This window comes from Theobroma cacao, chromosome 1 (genome assembly GCF_053813885.1).
Source record: "Theobroma cacao isolate CCN51 chromosome 1, ASM5381388v1, whole genome shotgun sequence".
NCBI classification, from domain to species: domain Eukaryota; kingdom Viridiplantae; phylum Streptophyta; class Magnoliopsida; order Malvales; family Malvaceae; genus Theobroma; species Theobroma cacao.
Genome location: NC_142639.1, coordinates 6156738 through 6177044, shown reverse-complemented (window position 1 = coordinate 6177044; position 20307 = coordinate 6156738). Strand labels below are relative to the sequence as shown.

The 20307-nt window shown below is 32.7% G+C and overlaps 3 protein-coding genes across 4 annotated transcripts; all 3 read left to right on the top strand.

The window, feature by feature from the left end:
* The first annotated feature begins 475 nt into the window (after positions 1–475).
* Positions 476–4373, top strand: LOC18611692 (putative WRKY transcription factor 51). Its single transcript, XM_007048081.3, has 3 exons — positions 476–728; positions 907–1053; positions 3779–4373. The coding sequence occupies exons 1-3, from the start codon at positions 514–516 to the stop codon at positions 3981–3983; spliced, it is 567 nt and encodes a 188-aa protein (XP_007048143.2). The 5' UTR covers positions 476–513; the 3' UTR covers positions 3984–4373.
* A 5497-nt stretch (positions 4374–9870) lies between these two features.
* LOC18611691 (Ras-related small GTP-binding family protein) lies at positions 9871–15434 on the top strand. The gene is made up of 7 exons (XM_018114109.2): positions 9871–10583; positions 11670–11761; positions 11846–11987; positions 12742–13046; positions 14564–14617; positions 14713–14843; positions 14971–15434. The coding sequence occupies exons 1-7, from the start codon at positions 10493–10495 to the stop codon at positions 15164–15166; spliced, it is 1011 nt and encodes a 336-aa protein (XP_017969598.1). The 5' UTR covers positions 9871–10492; the 3' UTR covers positions 15167–15434.
* Positions 15435–17939: 2505 nt separating this feature from the next.
* LOC18611689 (thionin-like protein) lies at positions 17940–19814 on the top strand. 2 transcript variants are annotated; one of them, XM_007048078.3, is made up of 2 exons: positions 17940–18059; positions 19163–19814. In XM_007048078.3, the coding sequence occupies exon 2, from the start codon at positions 19217–19219 to the stop codon at positions 19595–19597; it is 381 nt and encodes a 126-aa protein (XP_007048140.1). In that variant the 5' UTR covers positions 17940–18059; positions 19163–19216; the 3' UTR covers positions 19598–19814. The 2 variants fall into 2 exon arrangements, with proteins under 2 accessions (XP_007048140.1, XP_017984463.1); XM_018128974.2 differs by having other exon boundaries at positions 17947–18059; positions 19170–19814.
* The last annotated feature ends 493 nt before the right edge of the window (positions 19815–20307 follow it).

The window sequence follows — 20307 nt, the reverse complement described above, 5'->3', positions numbered from 1 at the left end:
ACTCATAAATGTTGGTGTAGCTCTTAGTTATACTGACGAAGACAAAATGTCAGGATAAAATGGATGCGTGATCTCGATGAGAATAATCCAATCAAGAAACGCCACGTAAACAAGTCATATTGGTGGACCAAATTTTGTGGTCTAAGTATGTTATACACAACACTTTCCCCCAACAGGCAATGGCTCCCGCCTACCAAAAACAACAGATTGAGTATTATTACAGGTGGTCCCATATTCGAATGCACTAAACTTGATCGACGTCACGGTCATTACGTCATTCAGCCCGGCCCGACACGTGGCACCACTGAAGCAGCTTCGGTGCATCCCTCCAGGAAAGTGTCCATGAAGCAGCAGCTAATAAAAATAAAAGGGAAAAAAAAAAAAGAAAGGAAAGATAATTCTTATTTTAGATCTTTTAAATTATTATATAAATGTATAAAATGGCAGCATCTGTGCCAAACAGGTTTCCCTTGCTACACATTATCAAAGACCGCAGTCCAGCTGTCCTTCGTCATGGACTTCTCCCATGAGAATTCAAACCCTAACCCTAGTTACACCTTCTTTCCTGAAAGCTTCGATCCGATGCCCGAGTTTGAGTTAGCGGATTATCTTATGCTCGATGATTGCCCCTTCGAGGAAGATACGTCGTCGCAAAGTATGGCGTCGTCGGAGAAGGGCATGGGCGGCGCTAATGGATTTAGTGGTGCAACATCAAGAAATACTAACATGCAAGTGAAATAAGCCTCCCAATAATGGGATTTTTCTTTTTGTCTCTTTCTTGTCCTTTTTCTTCTTGAAAACCCATAAAAAGAAGTAAATTGATCGAGTGAAAGTAATGGTTTAGTTTTATGTTGGTTTAAGAAATAATGGGTTTTTGTTTTAATTATTTTGCATTTAAATTTGTAGAATATGTAAAAGTGGAGTGAGGAAAAACAAGCTGGAACTGGGGAATCGAGTTGCATTCAGAACAAAATCAGAGCTGGAAGTCATGGACGATGGATATAAATGGAGGAAGTACGGGAAAAAGTCGGTGAAGAACAGCCCGAATCCAAGGTAATTAATTTGCGAATTATCACTAGTACAAAGAAGAATAAGCTATTTTTTACTTTGGTTTTATCTTATTGCATGAAATGGTAACATATGAATATGAATAATTTACTTTCCTGATCTTGGAACCACTAGATCTCATCATGGTTATAATACTGAGCGGACCCCATAACTTTGTATACATCTATGGTTTATTACATATATTATATTTCCAACTTGATGATTAACTTCATAAAAACCTTGTTTTTCTCACATTTCTTTCTCGTTATCACGTGGCAATTATATTGAACTACGCAGACAAACTTGATCTCAAACAATGGATTTGGATCATTAAATGGGCTGCATGTTGGATTATGATATTACTCTAGCTTTTATTTCTTCATAAGTTAATAGCAATATGTTAATTAGTATACCATTTCTTTGCCTTTCTAATTTGTTTTTCTTCAACTATCCATTAAATCTATCCCTTTCTACCATTTCTTTATGCACTCAAATTGATGCTATAGCTAGCTTTTAGATTTAGTAAAAAACCCCGTTAGAAGATTGGTTTGCTGCCATATATAATATAAATTTGACATAGAATGAATGCGATTTGGAACTGTGGAGAGGAGAACATCGCCTAACATCACATCATGAAGTAGGATACAGTAGTTGCAAATCAGCGAAAGGGGGCACAAGTGGGACGCCCAGATCAAACAAACAATACTATCCCCGTCATCCATGAAGTAGACTGCGAGTGTAAGAGCTAGGCATCATTCCACCATACACACAGTTGGCCTGCTTCATTATCATCATCATGTGCCCAAAATGTAAAATCAGACTGTATTTTGACTCTTCCTTCAGTTCTAGCTATTTTGGCCCAAAACAAAACCATAGCCATGCATTTTCGTGGCAGGCTGTGCAATAGTGATGCACGGCCGCCATCTCTCCCTCTCTCTCTCCTGTTACAAATATCTTTGCATTTAGTTCTTTATAGTGCCAGAAAAGCATGCATTTGAATCTGGTTTCTTGGAGAGTCTATGTCGAGTTTGATGTTAAGAAAACTGCGGGGAGAAACAAAAGTTTATAATAAAGGATCAGTCTCTTGCTCGAGGGCCTAGTATTGTTTTAAGTACATTTTTTTTTTTTGAAAATTAGTATTGTTTTAAGTACATGCCGATGGCTGGGGTCGGTCCAGAGGCTTATCTTGTTAAGAGTGAGTGGGTGTAGCTGTCTGAGGCTCGAAAGGCCTAATATGGCAGACGGAAACTAAGCTCAAGGTAGTACTAATAAGAGCAAGTAGAGGAAGGAAAGTTGCTCGGCTTCTCCTCTCGGGGATAAGAAATTAAGTTGTCCATGAGTGCTACTGGGGTCTAGTGGGTGGCTGTCTGAGGCATCCGTGGACAAGATGAGGGGGGGTGGGGGGCGGAGAGGAGCTGTGAATAGACTGCTCGCGGGCCGCTAAATTAAAAATTAAATGCATAATACTGAGTGCAGGACCACAGGAAGGCTATCGATGCTTTGCTGCAAGCAAAGTTTTCATGGTTCAATGTGGGTGCATTCGTGGACCTCCTGCGAAACTCCAACGGCTTCCTCTATCTAATTTTATGCCTTAAATGGAAAGCCAAATTTTTGTGTTTGTGTAAATACCAGGAAGGGTAAATTTACATCATGTTTTTTTTTTCTTCTTACAAAAAATGAGTCGCAAACTTAAATTGTATTGAGCCATTAATTTAGAATCTTTGATACACTTGTACTTTATATTTCTTGAATATCATTGTTTAACTTAAATTTTTAAGTTAATGAGAGAAACCCAATCAATAATCCTTCCAAAATAAATTTATATACACACACACTTAATTATTAAAGAAGAACATATATATTGGTTAGTTATATAATTTAGAAAATTAACAAAACAAATACATAAAACTTAAATCAAACATAGTTAAAAACAAAGAACAAATCTCAAAGTATTAATGGAATCAAAAGTCTTGGCTCCACTGTGAATAGATTCTATAGGACTTGAATTAATTAAATTCACAGGTAGAAAAATTACACAGTTCGAAATTTATTTGTTTAAACTTTCGAGTTTAATAGTTTCACTATTCTTAAATACTAATACATGTCAATGCTTTGACCTACTAATTTAGATTTTAATTTTAACTCACAGAAGTTTGTAGGTATAAAATTAAGCCTTGTGTTTAAATCTTCACAAAACAATTTAAACTTTCAAATTATGTAAATTATATATAGGTTTTTGATGCACAACTTTATTTCGCTAACATGGCTCAGCTCAGAGCTTGATTATGTCTTCATAGTTCAACTTTGCGTCATCTTTTCTACTTTTATTCGAAATTAACAAGGCATTATTTAAACACAGATAGCCTTAAAAGGTAGTAAAAGTAGGATTGTAGCTATAGCCTATCACCACTGACATGTGTGTTTATATATATATATATGTTCATGACAAGCATGGAGGAGGCATGTGCTTTTATTTGCTTCTCTAGCTTCATATCAAGTTCTATACCTTGTCCTTAGCAGTTATAATTTTAGATTATAACTTGGAAATATTGAATTCAAATCATGAAATAAGAGAGATATGATTTATCAAATAGGAAAAAAATGATAATATGCACTAAAGAAAAATAAACTTATAAATATAGCTATGAATATGTTTTAATTATGTATTTTCCCCAATTGCTTTATTGGTTGATCATAGTTGACCAGATGTGAATTATTAATATTTATGCAGAAACTATTATAAATGTTCAAGTGGAGGATGCAATGTGAAGAAGAGGATAGAAAGGGACAGAGATGACACAAGTTATGTGATAACCACGTATGATGGTATCCACAATCATGACAGCCCATACATGGTTTACTATAATCAAATGCCCATCGTGGCTCCCAATGCTTGGAACCTGCGAACTTCTCCTCCTTCTTCTTCTTCTACATGAAAAAATAAACTTGGAAGCTTCTTCTTCTTCTTCTTCTTCTTGTCATGTTTCTTTAACATGGCCATGTACTTATAACATATATTTTACATGATTTTATGTGTATTATACATATAAAAGATACATATAAAATATGCTCTTTGAGAGCGATTAGGCTAATTTTTCCACTATGCATTTTTGGGGCTAAACAGCTAAAATTCGGCCCGCACTAGAGGGGCTTGACCTCCTCCAGGCCCACTGTAGGACCCAATTAAAATGGGACTGGGCCAAGCTAGTGGATCGACTTTCAGTCGTTTGCTGTTGTCATTATTGTAGTTTCCATCTTTGTTATCAGAACTTACTTTTATTGGTATATTAATACATAAAGAAATATAATTTTTGTTTTAAGAAAAATTACTCCTTGCTCTTGTTATTAATGAAGCTTCATATAAATAAATTCAGGTTAGTATGAGCAATTAGTCTTGATGAAATATCATTTATCATACATTACTTTGCTTGATGAATGAGTTCAAACCAAGGCCGGATATTGGGTGAAGCCACCCAAGTAAGGGCTTTAGTCCTCCAATTTGGGGAAGCCCCAATTTTAAAGAAGATTTTTAAATTTATAATAATTATAATATAATTAATTATTTTAAAAAATATAAAAATAAAAAATAATTCATCAAATTATTTATTTTTTTACTTTTTTTAATTATGTACTTAATAAATTTCAATTTTTTATTACTTCTTTATTTTTAAAATACTATTAATTCTCAACTATATTCTCTTATTTCCAATAAACTAACAATTACATATATTTAATCATTTTTAATAACTATTTTTTTCACTTATTTCTCTTATTTTCAATCAACACATTTAATGATTTTCAACAGATATTTTGTTCTTATATATAAAACTAATTATTTTTTTCAATATATAATATCTACTTTTGAAATCTTCCTTTCTCGTTTGCTCTTTCTTCCTTTCTCATTTACTCTTTCTTCCTTTAACTTTAATTTTTCTTTAAAAAATATATAAGAAGTCTGTTCTTTTATTATCTTCATAAAGTTGAGAGCCTCATTTGCGATTTGCAATAAACATTCAACAATTAGGTACTATTATTTTAATCTTTACATATTTTTTTACTTTAATTTAGATTTATATTATATTGTTATATTATTTTTATTTTATATGATAATTGATTTATTTGAATTAAAAATTTTGATTGTTGATTTTATATTAGTCATTTAAAAAATATAAGATAATTATAATAGTTAAATATTTTTAGAATAATGTTAATAATTACAATAAGTGTTGCTTAAGGAGAAATCAGTTTTTCAGAACTAAAATTAATAAAATCTTATTTAAGATCAACGATGTCTTAAGAAAAATTAAATGGATTGATTATATTCTCAATTGAAAAAAAAATATTAGAAGAACTTGATTATAAAAGTTTAATTAAAAATTTTGCATATCAAAAAGCTAGAAGAATAAAATTTCAATAATTTTTTTTAATTTCAATAAAAAAAATCTTATTTAAATATTTCGTTTTAGACCTTTAAACTTATTGGGCCGTCTCTGGTTCAAACTTGATTTTTCTTTTAACTAATTATTGTCAAAGTAGATTCCTATTTTTATTTCTGAAAATAGAAAACAAAAAGTTTATTTAGAGATAAAGGCAAATAATGTTTTGGGGAATTAAAAATTTATGTAAAAATGAACATATTTAGAGTGATGGCTTATTTTAACCATTTACTGATAATGAACATATTTACATTTAACATGTGGTCTACGTAAACATGTGTTAGCATCAAGGGCCTTGCATTGTAACTGATCTCCATTTAATTATTTCCTTAATTTCTCTTTATGACATTGTTTACATCGCCAAATGATCATTATAAAAGAGGTTAAAATAATCATTATTGACTTTCCTCTTCAAAATGACTATTTCTCTTTGATTGAAATAGCATAAAAAATAATTAAATAAAAATACTCTTAGAGTCTGTTTAACTTGGTTTTTTTCTAACTTAAAAGTTATTATGAAGTTTTTATGAAAAATAATAGCTTTTAAAATTAAGTTAAAATTATTTGATAAATTTTTTTTTATTAGTTCTTTTTTATAAGTTATAATTTCGATAAAAATTATCATAAAGGATATTTTTTTTAGAAGGTAATATTATAATTATATTTAACAAATAAAAATATTTTTTAAATAAAAATAAAAATTCTCTTGTACTTTTAAAAGAAGAGAAGAAAAAACACTTCACATGAGCTTTTCCAAAAGCTATTTTTTTCAAAATTTTATTTTTTAAAAAAAATTTACTTTTTTTTAAGAGCTTTTCAAAATTTATGTTTGACCTAACTTTTACTTTTAAAAGGTAGATAAGCTGAAAAAAAATCAGATCAAACAAACACTTAATCAATTTTTAAAGTTACTAATATATAAAACAAACTATCTTTATTTTTTTTCTTTCTCTATTCATTTTCCTCCGTTACGGTGGAGGATGATAAAAGACAATGACTGTCCATCGGTACCACCACAACCAGATTTGATCGCGAAAGTGTCAAATTTGGTATTTTATAACTACATCTAATCTTAAGAGTGCTAGTTTATTTTATTTTTTTATAACTAAGGGAGTGTAGACACCCATTCAAAATCAACCCAAAAAATAATAAAATAAAAATAAATAATGATATAATATAATAAAAATAAAAATAAAAGTAAAAAAAATAGGAAGAGGCTGAAACACGTTTGGCCTCCATTATCAACAAAAACGGAGCATTAAATGCTGCTCTGGCGGTCGAGATTTGAAAATCCTGCCTGCAGATCTGTTTTTGACTGGAAGGCCACCAGAGATTCAAGCTGAACCGAGCATGATTACTTCCTCTGATTGTCCAAAAATTTGGACAACCACACTCTATAAGAACCAAAAAGATTTTGAAAGCAAGGAGGATGGGAGTAAAAAAAAAACGAGATTCAAAACAAGAAAAAAGTAAAAAGCATTTCAAAAAAATCTATCTTCTCCAAACAACATCAACTACAAATCAAAAATCCTAAAACTACCAATAGTCTACCCTAACCACAATCAATAACAACAAATAAATATATAAATATATATATATATATATATACACTAAAAAAAATGATAGGGGCTCGGCTTTTGGGTAGTTGAAAGGAAAGATGGGGCATTCGGTCTTGAGAAGCCAGATTTGGGCGGTGAAGAGGGAGAAAAAGAAAGGCTGGCGATGGGCACCGGTTCACCCAAACCCAGATCTGGTGTCCAGATCGACGTCGATTAGGAGGAAGAGAATGGGGTCGTCGGTGCCAGGTTTGGTCTTGTTGCCGGCGAAAGGAAAGTTTTAGAGAGAGGAGATCCGAGCTGCTTCGGCGACGGGGAGTGTTCAGATCTGGCAGAAAGGAAGGTGGGGCTACTGTTGGTGGGCTAAAGAGGAAGAAAAGAGGGAGAGAGAAGGGAAAGTTTTAGAGAGAAGGTAGAGAGGGTGCGGTTAGAAAGAGAAAAAGAAGGTTGAAAATGAGAAGATAAGGGAAAATGAGGGTTTAAATACTTAAGTTTAGAACTCTTAAAACGACGCCGTTTTGGAGGATTTCAGTCCGCCAAACAAGTACCCAAAAGGGTGCGTTTTGAGCTCTACGTTGTGGGCCTTAAGAAGCGGATTTGACGCAGCAGATTTGGGCCTCTGTGTGTCATTGAGTTGGGCTAATTTGAGCCCGAAAAGGTATAACTTTCTCTTTGGTTTGGGTTTGTTTCAATTAACTTTTGGTCTAACCTATTTTGTTAAATAAATATATTTTTTTAATTTAAACCATATTAAAAAATGTTATATATATATATATATTATGAATGCTTATTTTAATCAAAATAAATAAACAAAAAAATAATAATAGTAAAGGTGCATAATTTAGAAGAACATCTATATATATATAATAAGTAAATAAATAGTAAGAAAACTAATAATAGTTTTTTTAAAAAAATAAATAGTAAAAATAATAAGCAAATGAGAAGAATAAATAAAAAAAGAAAAAAAAGAGAGAAAAGAAAGAAATATTTATATTATAAATATATTTAGATACTTGTAAATATAATATGTATATACATATATATATATCTATATATATATATATATATATATATATATATATATATATATATAAACAACATGATACAATATAAAAATTATAAAAAAATGAAATGACTATTTGAAAGATTTTACTTAAAAGGGGCAAAAAGTTGCTTTTTTTTGGTGAATTTATTAGGTACGGAGTTCGAGACGAATTTTCATCGAAGCGTCGGGATAAATTCGAATTCTATACTCCGATACCCATTAGTCCGAACAATTGTTGTTTAAAATAATATACATAGAAATAATAATAATAATAATAAATATATAAATAAGGCAATAAATCACCTTAAATTATCAAACATGTTATTATTACAAACCAACTAATTAACAAACATGGTCATGTAGATATCATCATTTTATACTGTCATAGCATGCCATATTTGTCTTGCAAATGGGGCGAGAATTCCGATGATGAGATTTTCCAGAGGAGCTTGTAGAGACGAGTTCTTTCGGAGATATCTCTAGGTGAGGAAAATTTCGAGACTTCACCAAAGCATTGGGATGGTTTTCGAATGATTTTCTAATAAAAGATTACCGACCCCATTATTTAAAATAAACAAGTCATGACATCATTTTACGCTTGCATCATGTGCATACGTAAAACCAAATAAAAAACTCGTCAGTCAATTTAATAAAAAAATAGTTAATAAGTAGTGATTAAATCAAAAGTAGGTTATAATAGGATAACATAAGATTAAATGGTACTGTTCGTGGAACGGGCACCACGGAGGTGCTAACCCTTCTTCGTGTGTAACCGCACTCCCGAACCCATCTCTAAAAAACGTGGATCAGTTCTCGTTCTTTCAACGGACCTAAAATTAATTTAGGACTTCGTCGATTAGAATCAGGTTAATAGGTGATCAATCACACTTAGATAAAAAAGATTGGTGGCGACTCATAAACATTTAATTTTCACCTACGTCTGGCGGTCAGGTTCCCGAACTCGCACATTACGACAGGGAGGAAGATTCAAACTCTACTTTTTAGATAGGGGATCATGCACCAATCAATGAGCTAAATGTTCGGATGCATATTAAGAGTGCTAGTTCAATACATTATTATATTAGTAAATGTAGTAGCAAATTCGTCGAGAAGAAAGAAAAGAGAAAAAAAATTCAAGTTGAAATTAAAATAAAAAGTTTTGAAATTTTAATTATAAATTATAAAAAATAATATTTCAAATTAAAGTTTTAATTGTAAATTATTAACATTTTAATATTTAAAAAATAAAAATAAAGAATAAAATAAAATAATCATATTAAAGTTTTATTTATTAATTATTAATAGTTTAAATAAACTATAAATTTATAATATTTTAAAAATAAAATAGAAATAGAAAAGAAATAAAATAAAAAGAAATAATCATAATGAAGTTTTAATTAAAAATTTATTAATAATTTTAATCAATTATGAAAAAATAAATATTTGAAATTGGCAATCATAAATTATAATATTAATCTATGTTTTTTACCTTTTATTTTTTATCACATTTTTTATTATTCAAAATTTTTTGACAAAAAAATTAAAATAATATCATTAACAAAATTTTTTTTCATAAATCAAATTACATAATAATTATTCATATCTTATTTATTCTCACATTATAACTTTTTTTTTTTTCTAAATGATTCATTTAGTTAACCGAATGAAAATTAACTTGACAGCAGTGGGCATAATCGCAAATGGCTTAATAGCTAGGTAGTGATTGATTTTTTTTTTTTTTAAATTGAGGTACCAAACTAAGAACCATTTATTCTGAAAATGCCATTCATGCAATTAACCCTGCTGAGATTGACACAACCTATGAACCTGACGCGCATCTTAGAGCGTGACCGACAATTCCATCCAACTTCAAGTTTCTCTGTTTAATCACATCCGTATCAGCACATGAAAGAAGAACCATATTCAATCCATCAGAAAACTAATTTTGAATGCTTTAACCTTTTTTTTTTTATCTGATTGATTTCCCCTTTTTTCTAACTATCTTATAAACCCCACTTAAAGCATTGATTTTTTTCTTTGTTTTTTTTTTTTTAAATATAGTTTGAACCAAAGTTTATTCGATTGAGATTTGGAAGCTCTAAACAGAAATTTAGATAGATACCCACTTCTTGTATTTCCATTTCAAAGATACCCATTTGGAGTACTCTTCTTGTTAGATCCAATTTCATTTAGAACTGATTAGTCTTGGGGTCATGGATTTGGGTATAGATCTTGGGTGGATTTTGGTGTGAGATGGATTTTGGATGGAAATTTTGGATACGCATTTCGAGAAATTGTACCTGTTTGACGGGACTTGATTAGTCTTCTTATTGCTTGTATAAGTGTTGGGTTATTTTTTGGAATAGATTTTTTCCTTTTTGGTTTGAGAGAGGAAAAGAGAAACAAAAATGTTTTGGAGGGAACGTGAGAGGGAGAACAAAGAGCTTAACGGAGGACCTCCTTGTGGGCAGGTTAGAGTTCTTGTTGTTGGTGATTCAGGTATTGGATTTTACTCTTTTTCTTAAAAAAAATTATAGAATTTTTTTATTCATCTATAATGTTTGCCTTTGTAATTTTGTTTGCTTTTTGCTGTATGCTTTTTTTTGTATGTAATAACTGTTTTGGGTGTTTAGTGGGATTATATGCTATGAAGTTGGATTATTGTTGTAACTATATCAGAAGGAACTTACTTGATAAATATATTGGTCTACAAAATTATTGTTTAGTTGTTGCTGATTTTGGATTGGTTAAATTTATGAATTTTCTGTTTAAGATTCCTGAAGTGTAACTCTGGTGGACAAAGAAGAGCGTTGGTTTACCTGCCAAAATGTAAGGATAAAAGGACTTAAAGTAACAAATGATTTTGTTTTTGCATCAAAAAACTGAGAAATTGATTAATGGTCGATCGTAATATCAATGCTAGAAATGAGGGATGAAGCATGGTGTGAAATAATTGCCTGATTAGCTAATTTTTTGGTTGAGATCTAGTGTGTGATATTTATGTGCAAGGAACAAATTTGGAGCTGTTGGAGAAAGATTGCAGATGATGTATTAAGATTTGAAAGACATGGGAAGGTAGAGTTTTAAGTAGGTTTATTACATAAACCATTAATCTTAAGAGCTAACTTGGTACACTTTTCTTTTTGGGTACAAGAGGGAGCATTACGGTTTGAATCTAAGATCTCTACCCATATCTCCTCCCACCCTTACCACTTGAACTAATGGTACCCTTTAATTTACTTTTAAGGGAAAATATGCATGGCCTGGGTGAGGACACTTAAGTAATTCATCAATGACTGTTTTATTACTTTCTCTATCAAGAGAAGAAATCTTTACGAAGGAGTCATTGGTTTCATGTTCCTTTGCTTTTTCCTTTGGATGTTATTGATTTGTTTTTGACTGCCTGAGTGTTTCTGACACTGTGTTGCGCCATCATTGAGCAATAAGCAGGCTCTTGATCTGCTGTTCTGATTTGTTTACTTCTCATGCTCAAAAATTAATATCCTGCTCCAAGAAAATATTCATTTTACAACTTCAAATATATTAAATGCCGAACTTTAGCTTTAAATCATAGTCATTTGGCAGGTGTCGGGAAAACTTCTCTTGCTCATTTGATTGTGAAAGGTTCTTCTGCTGCTCGCCCTCCTCAAACAATTGGATGTACTGTTGGTGTGAAGGTAAGACTTGGTCCTCCTTTGTTGCTTTAAATAAAGTTATTGTTGATGTTTTTACACCAAGTAGTCACAACTATCTCTACACAGCATACTACATATAGTAGTCCTGGTAGCTCTTCAAGTAGCGTTAAAGGGGATGCTGAAAGAGATTTCTTCATTGAACTCTGGGATGTGTCAGGACATGAGCGATATAAAGATTGTCGGTCTCTTTTTTATTCACAAATTAATGGTGAGTACTAATCCTCTTTGCTTGAGCAAATGTCCTTTAAGTTCTTGATAATTGTTGGTAGGCAAATTTTCTGATGCTTAATTTGTAAGTCTAGTAATCCGCAATCTTTATTGTGCTTTTGATAAGTATTGGATGCCTTGCTGTGGCCATGCGCAATTTAGTTCTATTAGAAATTGAGTTTTCGATTGCATGATTAACAAAATCATGGCTATTTCTTGGTCGAAATTATTCCAACCACTGCCCTGTTGCATTTACATGCATAAATATGAAGTGATGGTTACTGTCATTACTTGTTCTATTATCAGCTTTTCCATATAGGATATGCGGTTATTTAATCAAACAGAGATAGTGGCAGCTACAAACTTCCCTCAAATTTGTTATTAGCCTAAATGTGTATAATTTGTAGGCTGCCCTTGGTTCTGCAGGGCAGTAGATGTAAAAGATGGTTTATATGATTGTTGTTTCTTCTCTATAGTATCCCTGCAAGTTTGTAACTGGGATGCAAATTTGCGAAATACCAAAATGAATGAATTTATTCCTTGTAGATCTTTGCAATATAAACTGATTGTTCATATTACATTTTTAACTTAATGATCTTAAATATTATCAGCATGCGATCATTAACATCCTAATGATATGCTCCTAATCATCAACATGTGGAAGGTTTTTCCTGCTTATTTTCCCATAATAGCCTTTTTAGTTACTGGAAGCTCTGTGATTTTCACTCATGATTCTGCTTTGAAATCTTGTGCAGGTGTTATTTTTGTTCATGATCTTTCCCAAAGGAGAACAAAAACAAGCTTGCAGAAGTGGGCAGCTGAGATTGCAGCAACTGGGACATTTTCAGCTCCTCTAGGTTCTGGAGGTCCTGGGGGACTCCCTGTGCCATATATTGTTATTGGTAACAAAGCTGATGTTGCTGCTAAAGAGGGTACAAAGGGTAGCAGTGGCAATCTTGTTGATGTAGCTCGTCAGTGGGTTGAGAAGCAGGGTTTGCTTCCATCTAGTGAGGAGCTTCCACTGACTGAGAGTTTTCCTGGTAGTGGAGGCCTTATTGCTGTAAGGATTTTAACTTATGCATTGACTTGCTTATATGTCAGTTCGAGTAAGAATAATTTTTTTTTTATTCTTTCCTCATTATATCCTTGCTGAAATTTTTGGGGGAAACTTGGGTGTTTCATTGTAATTGATCTATTTCATTGTAGAATTGTAGTTGCAATTGGATTAGAATGCTGTAGGCAACATTTTGGTTTAAAATAAGGGAAATGGTACATTTCAGTTCATATTTTGACAAATTCAAGTCTAATAGGATTGTTTTGCTTTTACATTAATTTATGTCTCAAATTGCTGTGTGAAGAAGGATGAAGTGTGAAAGTTTTTATCAGTTGTCCACAATTTTCTTGCACTTTAATTTGTGAATATTTCAATGTTTCTCTCACATCTTTACACATGTGCCTTGAATTTATGGTTTAGTTGACTGATAAAGCCTCGTGATTTAGAAATTTTACTGTGGTAGTTGTCCATTTCCTATTGTTACTGGTGTTGTTATTTCCAGATTTGCTTCTTTAGTTTGTTCAATGCTTTGCTTTGTACTTCTTGATTATTTTACTTAGATGCCTACCTATGTGTACATGACAACTTATAGAAACTCTCAAAGTCTTTACATGAAATGTTTGCCATTCTATTGTTAATTTTCCTTTTGTTTGAACTCGACGTGTGGGACTATTTTAGATGTCATTATGGATGCCGTTGTTATTTTTTATGCTTTGTTATTAATAAGGATATTTGCATTCAAAATTAGTAAATTCTGGCCTTGTTTTGGTAGACACACAAAGCAAAAACAAAGCAAAGTTAGGAACCCTCACTTGTATGTCAGAACCTTCTCTGACTCATTACCTCCCTCACGTCATTAAGTCAGCCCTTTCCATGCGGTCCACAAAGATCTCAAATCGATCTATATATTTTCTTCCTTGACAGATGCCAGTTTCTGTCTCTGGTGAGCAGATCTCTCTTCCTTTCCCCCTTCTTTTTCTTTTCTTCCTTTTGTCTTTTTTCTCCCCTGTGCTTCTCTTACTTCTCTCTCTCTCTCCCCCCGTCCATTCTAAAACTAACAGTTTCAAACCTTTGTCAACACTAATATCAAATCTCAACCCAAATGGTCTCCAATTTGCATACAAATACTGTGATGTTTGGTTGATTATGTAAGATCTCTGGATGTTTCTGGTGGCTGGTTGTTGGTGCTGTGGATGGGGTTAGTTTTGGTTCTGAATCGGCATCCTTGCAGTGGCAGGAAAAGGGCAAACCTCTTGGTTTTTGGCATGCACACAGAGCAAATAAATGTTATCACTGATTGTTTATGAAATCTGTGTTTGAGGTTGGGAATGGTGAATTGAGGTCAGAGTTAATTGAGTTTTGAGTAAATGGATTTGGTTCTTCTGAGGGAAGTTATGTTCAGTGCAAGTTTGAGTTGCAGAGGGTGGTTGCAAAGGAAAATTTTTCTTTGGATAAAATGTCTATTAAAGTTAATTTTGGCTTTGATAAGTGAAGATGTCTAACATTTTGCTTGATGTTTACAGGCTGCCAAAGATGCAAGATATGACAAGGAAGGTGTAATGAAGTTTTTTCGCATGGTATTATTGTCCTCTTTGCTTCTTTTGTATGGTATTTAGCCTCTCAAATTTTAGTGGGTTTAGCTGTTGTTAAACTTATATTGTACTTGTTTCAGTTGATCAGGAGAAGATATTTTTCAGATGACTTACCAGCTCAAAATACATGGTCCATATCTCCTGTTCAGAGACCTTCTCGACGTTTAGATGAAAATTCCAGTGATGATGATCAGTTGTACAAGCGTACGAGGTAAGTCAGGCAAAGGAGTTACCTTAGGAAACTTTATGTGAGGAATACCATTGTTCTTCTCTCTCCCCTTGTTTGTGGTGCCCTATTTGAAAGGACGCTTCCTAATTAATTCTTCTGTTGATTGCAGTTTGAGTGGCGATCCTTACAAGTACAACATGCTTCCTCCCTTACCAGCTCAGCGAAATCTGACTCCACCTCCCACGCTTTACCCGCAGCAGCCAGTTTCAGTGACTGAGAATTACAACCTCCCAAGATTCTCCTTTACTGGCTCCCAAGAAATCAGCAGCACCACCAGATCGAAGCGCGCAGATATTAATGTCTGATGTAATATGGTTTCCAATGTTAGCTACACAGTCACCATTGCTGGGGAGGGAAAATGTTGTGTTGGCTGTATGATTCTTTGCTCCATTCTTTTTTTCTTTACCCCTTTTTCGTTTTGCTTGTAAAACTGGCATGCCAATTCTTTTATATCCGATGGCCCTCTGGTTGTAAGGGGTTTCTGGGTTTTACAGTTTTACCGGATGTATAATTATTGATTGTTTATCCCCAAAATATAGGCAATTCTTTTCAATCAAAACCACTTTTCTTTAACACTTCCCCCCCTGATTGTATTTCTATTCGAGTCATGGGAAATAAGAACTTCCAATGATCAGTAAGGAAAATTGGTGTATCTTAATTTTCAACCAGATGGGGAAAAAATGTAAAACAAAACAATTTATCTTCCATAAATCCTTCATACTTTTTCATCCTATCTCATCAAATGTGAATTTTATCCATTGTGTCAGTACACGTATTAAGCTTTGAATAACAATTTAGGATAATTAATTTGGGAAGCATGACTGATGGATTAACAAATAGCCGGGAGAAAAAAATGATGAGAATGGGGACTATTTTCCATTGGCAACCAACACCTAGTAGCATTGCACACCTCTGCCTTTTTGATGAATGATGACTGCCCTGACCCTGACAACCATTCATGGGAATGGTAGGAATCCAAGTCTCTCTACCAAAAACAATCAAACTGTTGGATACTTCAACATTTTTTTGCAATACAACCCAACTCAGTACATAAACAACCTTAGAACACGTAGGATTAGGAAATTGTGTTCATAACTATGCTACCAAATCATTATCAAGGCATATCTCTATATACTTGTACAACTCATTTTCTTAGAGATAGATTTTGACATTGGACAACTTACAGCATAACTGAGTTAAATGTAAATATTATAAACCAAGTTTCCTTTGTTTTAGATTTAAGTTTATCCGTACTTGTATATACATATAATACTTGTACTGTTAATGATTGAATGAAAATTGGTTACTTGAGAGTTGGATTGAGTGTTTTTTTCACATAATTAACACACCTTTTCTTTATTAATTTTTTTTAAATTAAAGAAAATGATGTATTTGGTTAATTGGGATTGCTTAGCATGATTGTCCAACTCAAAATTAATGCAAAAAAAAAAAAAAAAAGAAGGAAAAGAGAGAAACATGGTGTTCAACTGTTCATTCATATATATAACCTTCCTATTGGAGCATGAACCATCATAAAAAATGAATGTCACTTTCTAGTTCCTACTCTTTTAATTTCTGGATTATTAATAGTATAATATACTAAACGTATTTCATTGATATTTATGTATATTTCAAAATCTAGCAGTCTCTTACCACCTTTAGGAGGGAATTGTGGAGTTGAGCCTTCATCGACTCCTCGTCGCCTCCCCATTCCTCTTTGATGGCTCAACTACGTCGTTGGATGATGGTGAAGAATAGGTGCTACCAGGCCATATTTCTTGGAAAGCCTTAAGCCGTCTAGACTCGTAGGAGGTAAAGCGTGCGTCCATCGTCGCCTGCTCAGCTCTTGATGGCTCGGGTAGCCCGTCCATAGGTGGTGACCAGGTTGAAGCATTGTCTGTCGTTGGCTTGGTTCCGCTCATCTTAGCTTGCTTGCCCATTCTTGTTAATTTTTGTCTCGTCTCATATATCTGTTCATGGATATTGTATGTCACAAATCTTGAATAAGGTTACTGAGTTTATACGAAAACCATAATGCGATCATTACTGTCATATGTTCTTATCGAGATGCTTAATTATATGTGCCTAGATAAGGTTTTTCAAGGACTGGTTTTAGCTTAAACTCCGAAACTTGTACATGGTTGAGTCCTTTCATCAATCGCACTTGCAATTCATTAAAGAATACAGAAAACAAGGCTTAACGTACGTTAATACTTGTAACTCAATGATAAATAACTAATTTGACGATAGGGTAGAAAATTGTACACAAAATTTATAAAAAGAAAGAATCAAGAGGGGTTTAACGTACCTGCAACTTATAGCTTTAAAGAAGAAGAGGATGGGCGAGAATAGGGTTCTTTGGTGTGTCGTATAAATAGTGTTGAGATTAGCACATACGTGGGGGGTTATTAAGTTAATGTGAAATTCTGATTAATTGAAGGTAAAGAAAAAATAAAAAAATAAGGAGGGGAGAGGAGAGGACTGAAGTTTATAATTTTTAAGTTGTTTTGACTGTGAATCTCTCGTTTTATTTGAATCGAGACGTATTTCACAGAATAATTATAGTCCAATTTTATATATTTTCTGTGGATCGTAATAAAAAAAAAAGAAAAAGAAACTACAACATTAAAGTTTAGTGGTCCTTGATTTCTTGACTTTGTGCTTTTCCATCCTTTGGTTCTCCATTGCCATTGAGATCTTGTCTTAGTCATAAAGGAGAAAATTTTAAAATTTTGAAAATTTAAATATAAGATTCTTCGTATGTGAATTTAATTCAATTTGATATTAGATTTAATTTTATTTGTTAATTTATTTATTGGTTCATTTGTTTGTTAGATTATTGATTTTTTATATGAGATATAATACTTGATAATTATAATTTTATTTGTATTTGTATATTAGCTTTATAAAAAAAGAAAATATTTTAACATAAAAGAGGATATATTAGAAATTCAATAATTAAAATAGGTTAAAAACTTAAAATGTGATAATCAAGTTTATAATAATATAATTTTTTGTTAACACGTTAATTTCTTTTAATTAAAAATTTGTTTCTCCCATATCTTAAACACTAAAAACAAACAAGCCCTCTTTTAATTTTTTTTTTAGAGTCCAAAATTATTTAACTCACGTTTTACGAAAGCGAACGCATATCGGCGCTGCTCGCTTTGCTGAATTTCCCTAAAACCCTGCCAGAAGGTCAGCCCTTTCTTTCTTTCATTTCTCTAAAACCCTAAGCTTTTTTTTCTCTTTTTTCGTATCCTTATCTTTTTGTTTGTACAAATTAAACCTGAAATATTAGCTGCAGCATTCGGCATATCTTCTTTGTAATTTGATCTGTAACTTGTAATCTAGATACATTTTTTTTTCTATTTATCTCACTATTATGAACTTTAATTTATTTTGGGGCTTTTCATTTCTGTTTATTTTAATTTTTCTTATACATAATTACATCGTTCCATAATGGGTTTATGTTATTGCATTTTGCGATGCTTTTGTTCTTTTTATGAAATGGGTAATTAGCTAAACTATCGTTATTGAAAGAAAAGAAAAGAATAGTTGTTAAAATTCAAAGCTTTTTGGCATTTTACTCACTCTGAATTTTTTTTTTTTTTGGTTTTTGAAGAACTAAAGATTGATTTTGGGCATTGAAATATGTGATGGTTAAGAAAGCTGTGGTTTTTTGTTCGCGGAAATAGGAATGTGGTTTGCACTAAACTGATATTTGGAATTAGCCATTTGTGTTTTATGTAAAAGAAATCATAAAAATTGGGGTTCTGAGATTGCTGTTGGTTGTGGTAATTCTTTCCCTTTGGTTTAAACTCTTTGGGTATTAGACTGTTAGCTTTAATTTGTTGTTTGGAAAATCAATCTGTGGAAAATTGGGAGGTTAAATGTGTAGGTTTTTAAGCCTGATAGCGGCAGCATTATGAAGATGCTCTTCTTGATTGCATCTCTCTGATGTTCACAGTTGAGATTGTGATAGTGGCTCTTGTTGGGGAGTCTGAAGTGCTACTTATAATAATGCTAAGTTGAACTCATAATGTTTTATTGTTTTGAATGCTAGACCTACTGGAATTTTATACGGTAGGCAGCCTAAAATCCTGCCTTCTAGCAGCAGATTGTAAATATTTTGTTGTTTATTTACCTTTAAAGTGTTTTTTATTTTCCTTTTCAGCTTTTAGTTGTAAGACATAGAACTGATCACCTTTGCCACTTAAAAATTTAAATTAACTGCTATCTGTTCAGTGAAGAAATATATAAAATTACTTCAGCTGCTGTTTTTTGTTCTTTCATTGAAGAGTGCAGATAAGGAAGTAAGGGAAGAAGAAAGAGCTTGCCTACTGCAATTTGTGATGGTGGAAGTTTGGTGGTCCCTTCTTGGGGCTGCCATCCCAGCAGTTATTGCAGGGCAAGCTTTTAGAATGAAGAAGAGGCGTGCTGAAGAACAAAGAATTAAGAGTGCCAGGGGAAGGGAGAAATCATCGGATGATATTTTTGTCTGTGAGAGAGTCTGCACATCAAAGAGAATGTTGAAGAAGGTTGGGGCATTTTCAAAAGATCCAATTCGCGACACTTGTGTAACTGTATGTGGTGTGTCTGAGCTTGATGCTTGCTCTGATGCTTGTGCTCGTACTGTTTGTGTCAACCAACATCAAGTACCCAACTGGAATGACATTTGCCTTCGAAGGTGTCAGAGTGAATGTCTTAGACTCTCTGCTTCCCATTCTTCTTAGTATAATTTTCTTCAGGTTCGAAGGTGATACTTTTAGTGGTCAATTATAAGCCGATTGTCAGAATGGATCCTTGTTTGGCAAGTGGTGATTGAAGGTTGCTTGACCTTTTTTTGTACATTGTTCTGCCTTTTTCTGGTCTTCTGTGCTGGGATGGTTGATCTGCCATGTCCTGAATTGTATTAGTCCTTGCAATTTTTGTTCCTTGCGACATGCTTAATACTGTGATGGTCTCTCTCTCACTCTGCCTTTATTCTTGTGTTGAATCGAGTGACTTTATGATCTTTCAACCAAACGTCTTCAATCGTACTTAAGGAGATGGGATACAAAAATATTTTAGCTATAGGCTTTGAAACTCACAATATGAAACATGGATTTGTGCTGTTTCCTTGAGCTTTTAATTTTGAACTAAGAAGTCTTCTGAGTTGTTTTTTCATTGAACAAATTCAGATCAATCAAATCTGTTGCTCCGATTTAATTGATGTTACCTCTTTGCTCTCTGATTGCTTTAGCATGTGCAAACGGATGGGTTTCTTAATGGTACACAGCATTGTCAAGCTGCCTCTTCACGCATAATTTTGTCAATGACTCTTACCAGCAGACTTGTCTGCAAGTGGAAAAGAAAACTATGCTTATTTCATTGGTTTTTCCATGCAAAGTTCTTGCAGTTTTGGAGATTGGACAGAGTTAAACGAGGAAAACTAATGCTTTGG

What these genes read in the sequence shown, in the direction of transcription:
- LOC18611692 (XM_007048081.3), top strand. Translation starts at nt 514, where the DNA reads ATGGACTTCTCCCATGAGAATTCAAACCCTAACCCTAGTTACACCTTC. An exon ending in ACATCAAGAAATACTAACAT is followed by an intron (nt 729 to 906) that starts GCAAGTGAAATA and finishes TTAAATTTGTAG; the next exon opens with AATATGTAAAAGTGGAGTGA. An exon ending in AAGAACAGCCCGAATCCAAG is followed by an intron (nt 1,054 to 3,778) that starts GTAATTAATTTG and finishes ATATTTATGCAG; the next exon opens with AAACTATTATAAATGTTCAA.
- LOC18611689 (XM_007048078.3), top strand. Translation starts at nt 19,217, where the DNA reads ATGGTGGAAGTTTGGTGGTCCCTTCTTGGGGCTGCCATCCCAGCAGTT.
- LOC18611691 (XM_018114109.2), top strand. Translation starts at nt 10,493, where the DNA reads ATGTTTTGGAGGGAACGTGAGAGGGAGAACAAAGAGCTTAACGGAGGA. An exon ending in TTTTTATTCACAAATTAATG is followed by an intron (nt 11,988 to 12,741) that starts GTGAGTACTAAT and finishes AATCTTGTGCAG; the next exon opens with GTGTTATTTTTGTTCATGAT. An exon ending in CAGTTGTACAAGCGTACGAG is followed by an intron (nt 14,844 to 14,970) that starts GTAAGTCAGGCA and finishes TGTTGATTGCAG; the next exon opens with TTTGAGTGGCGATCCTTACA.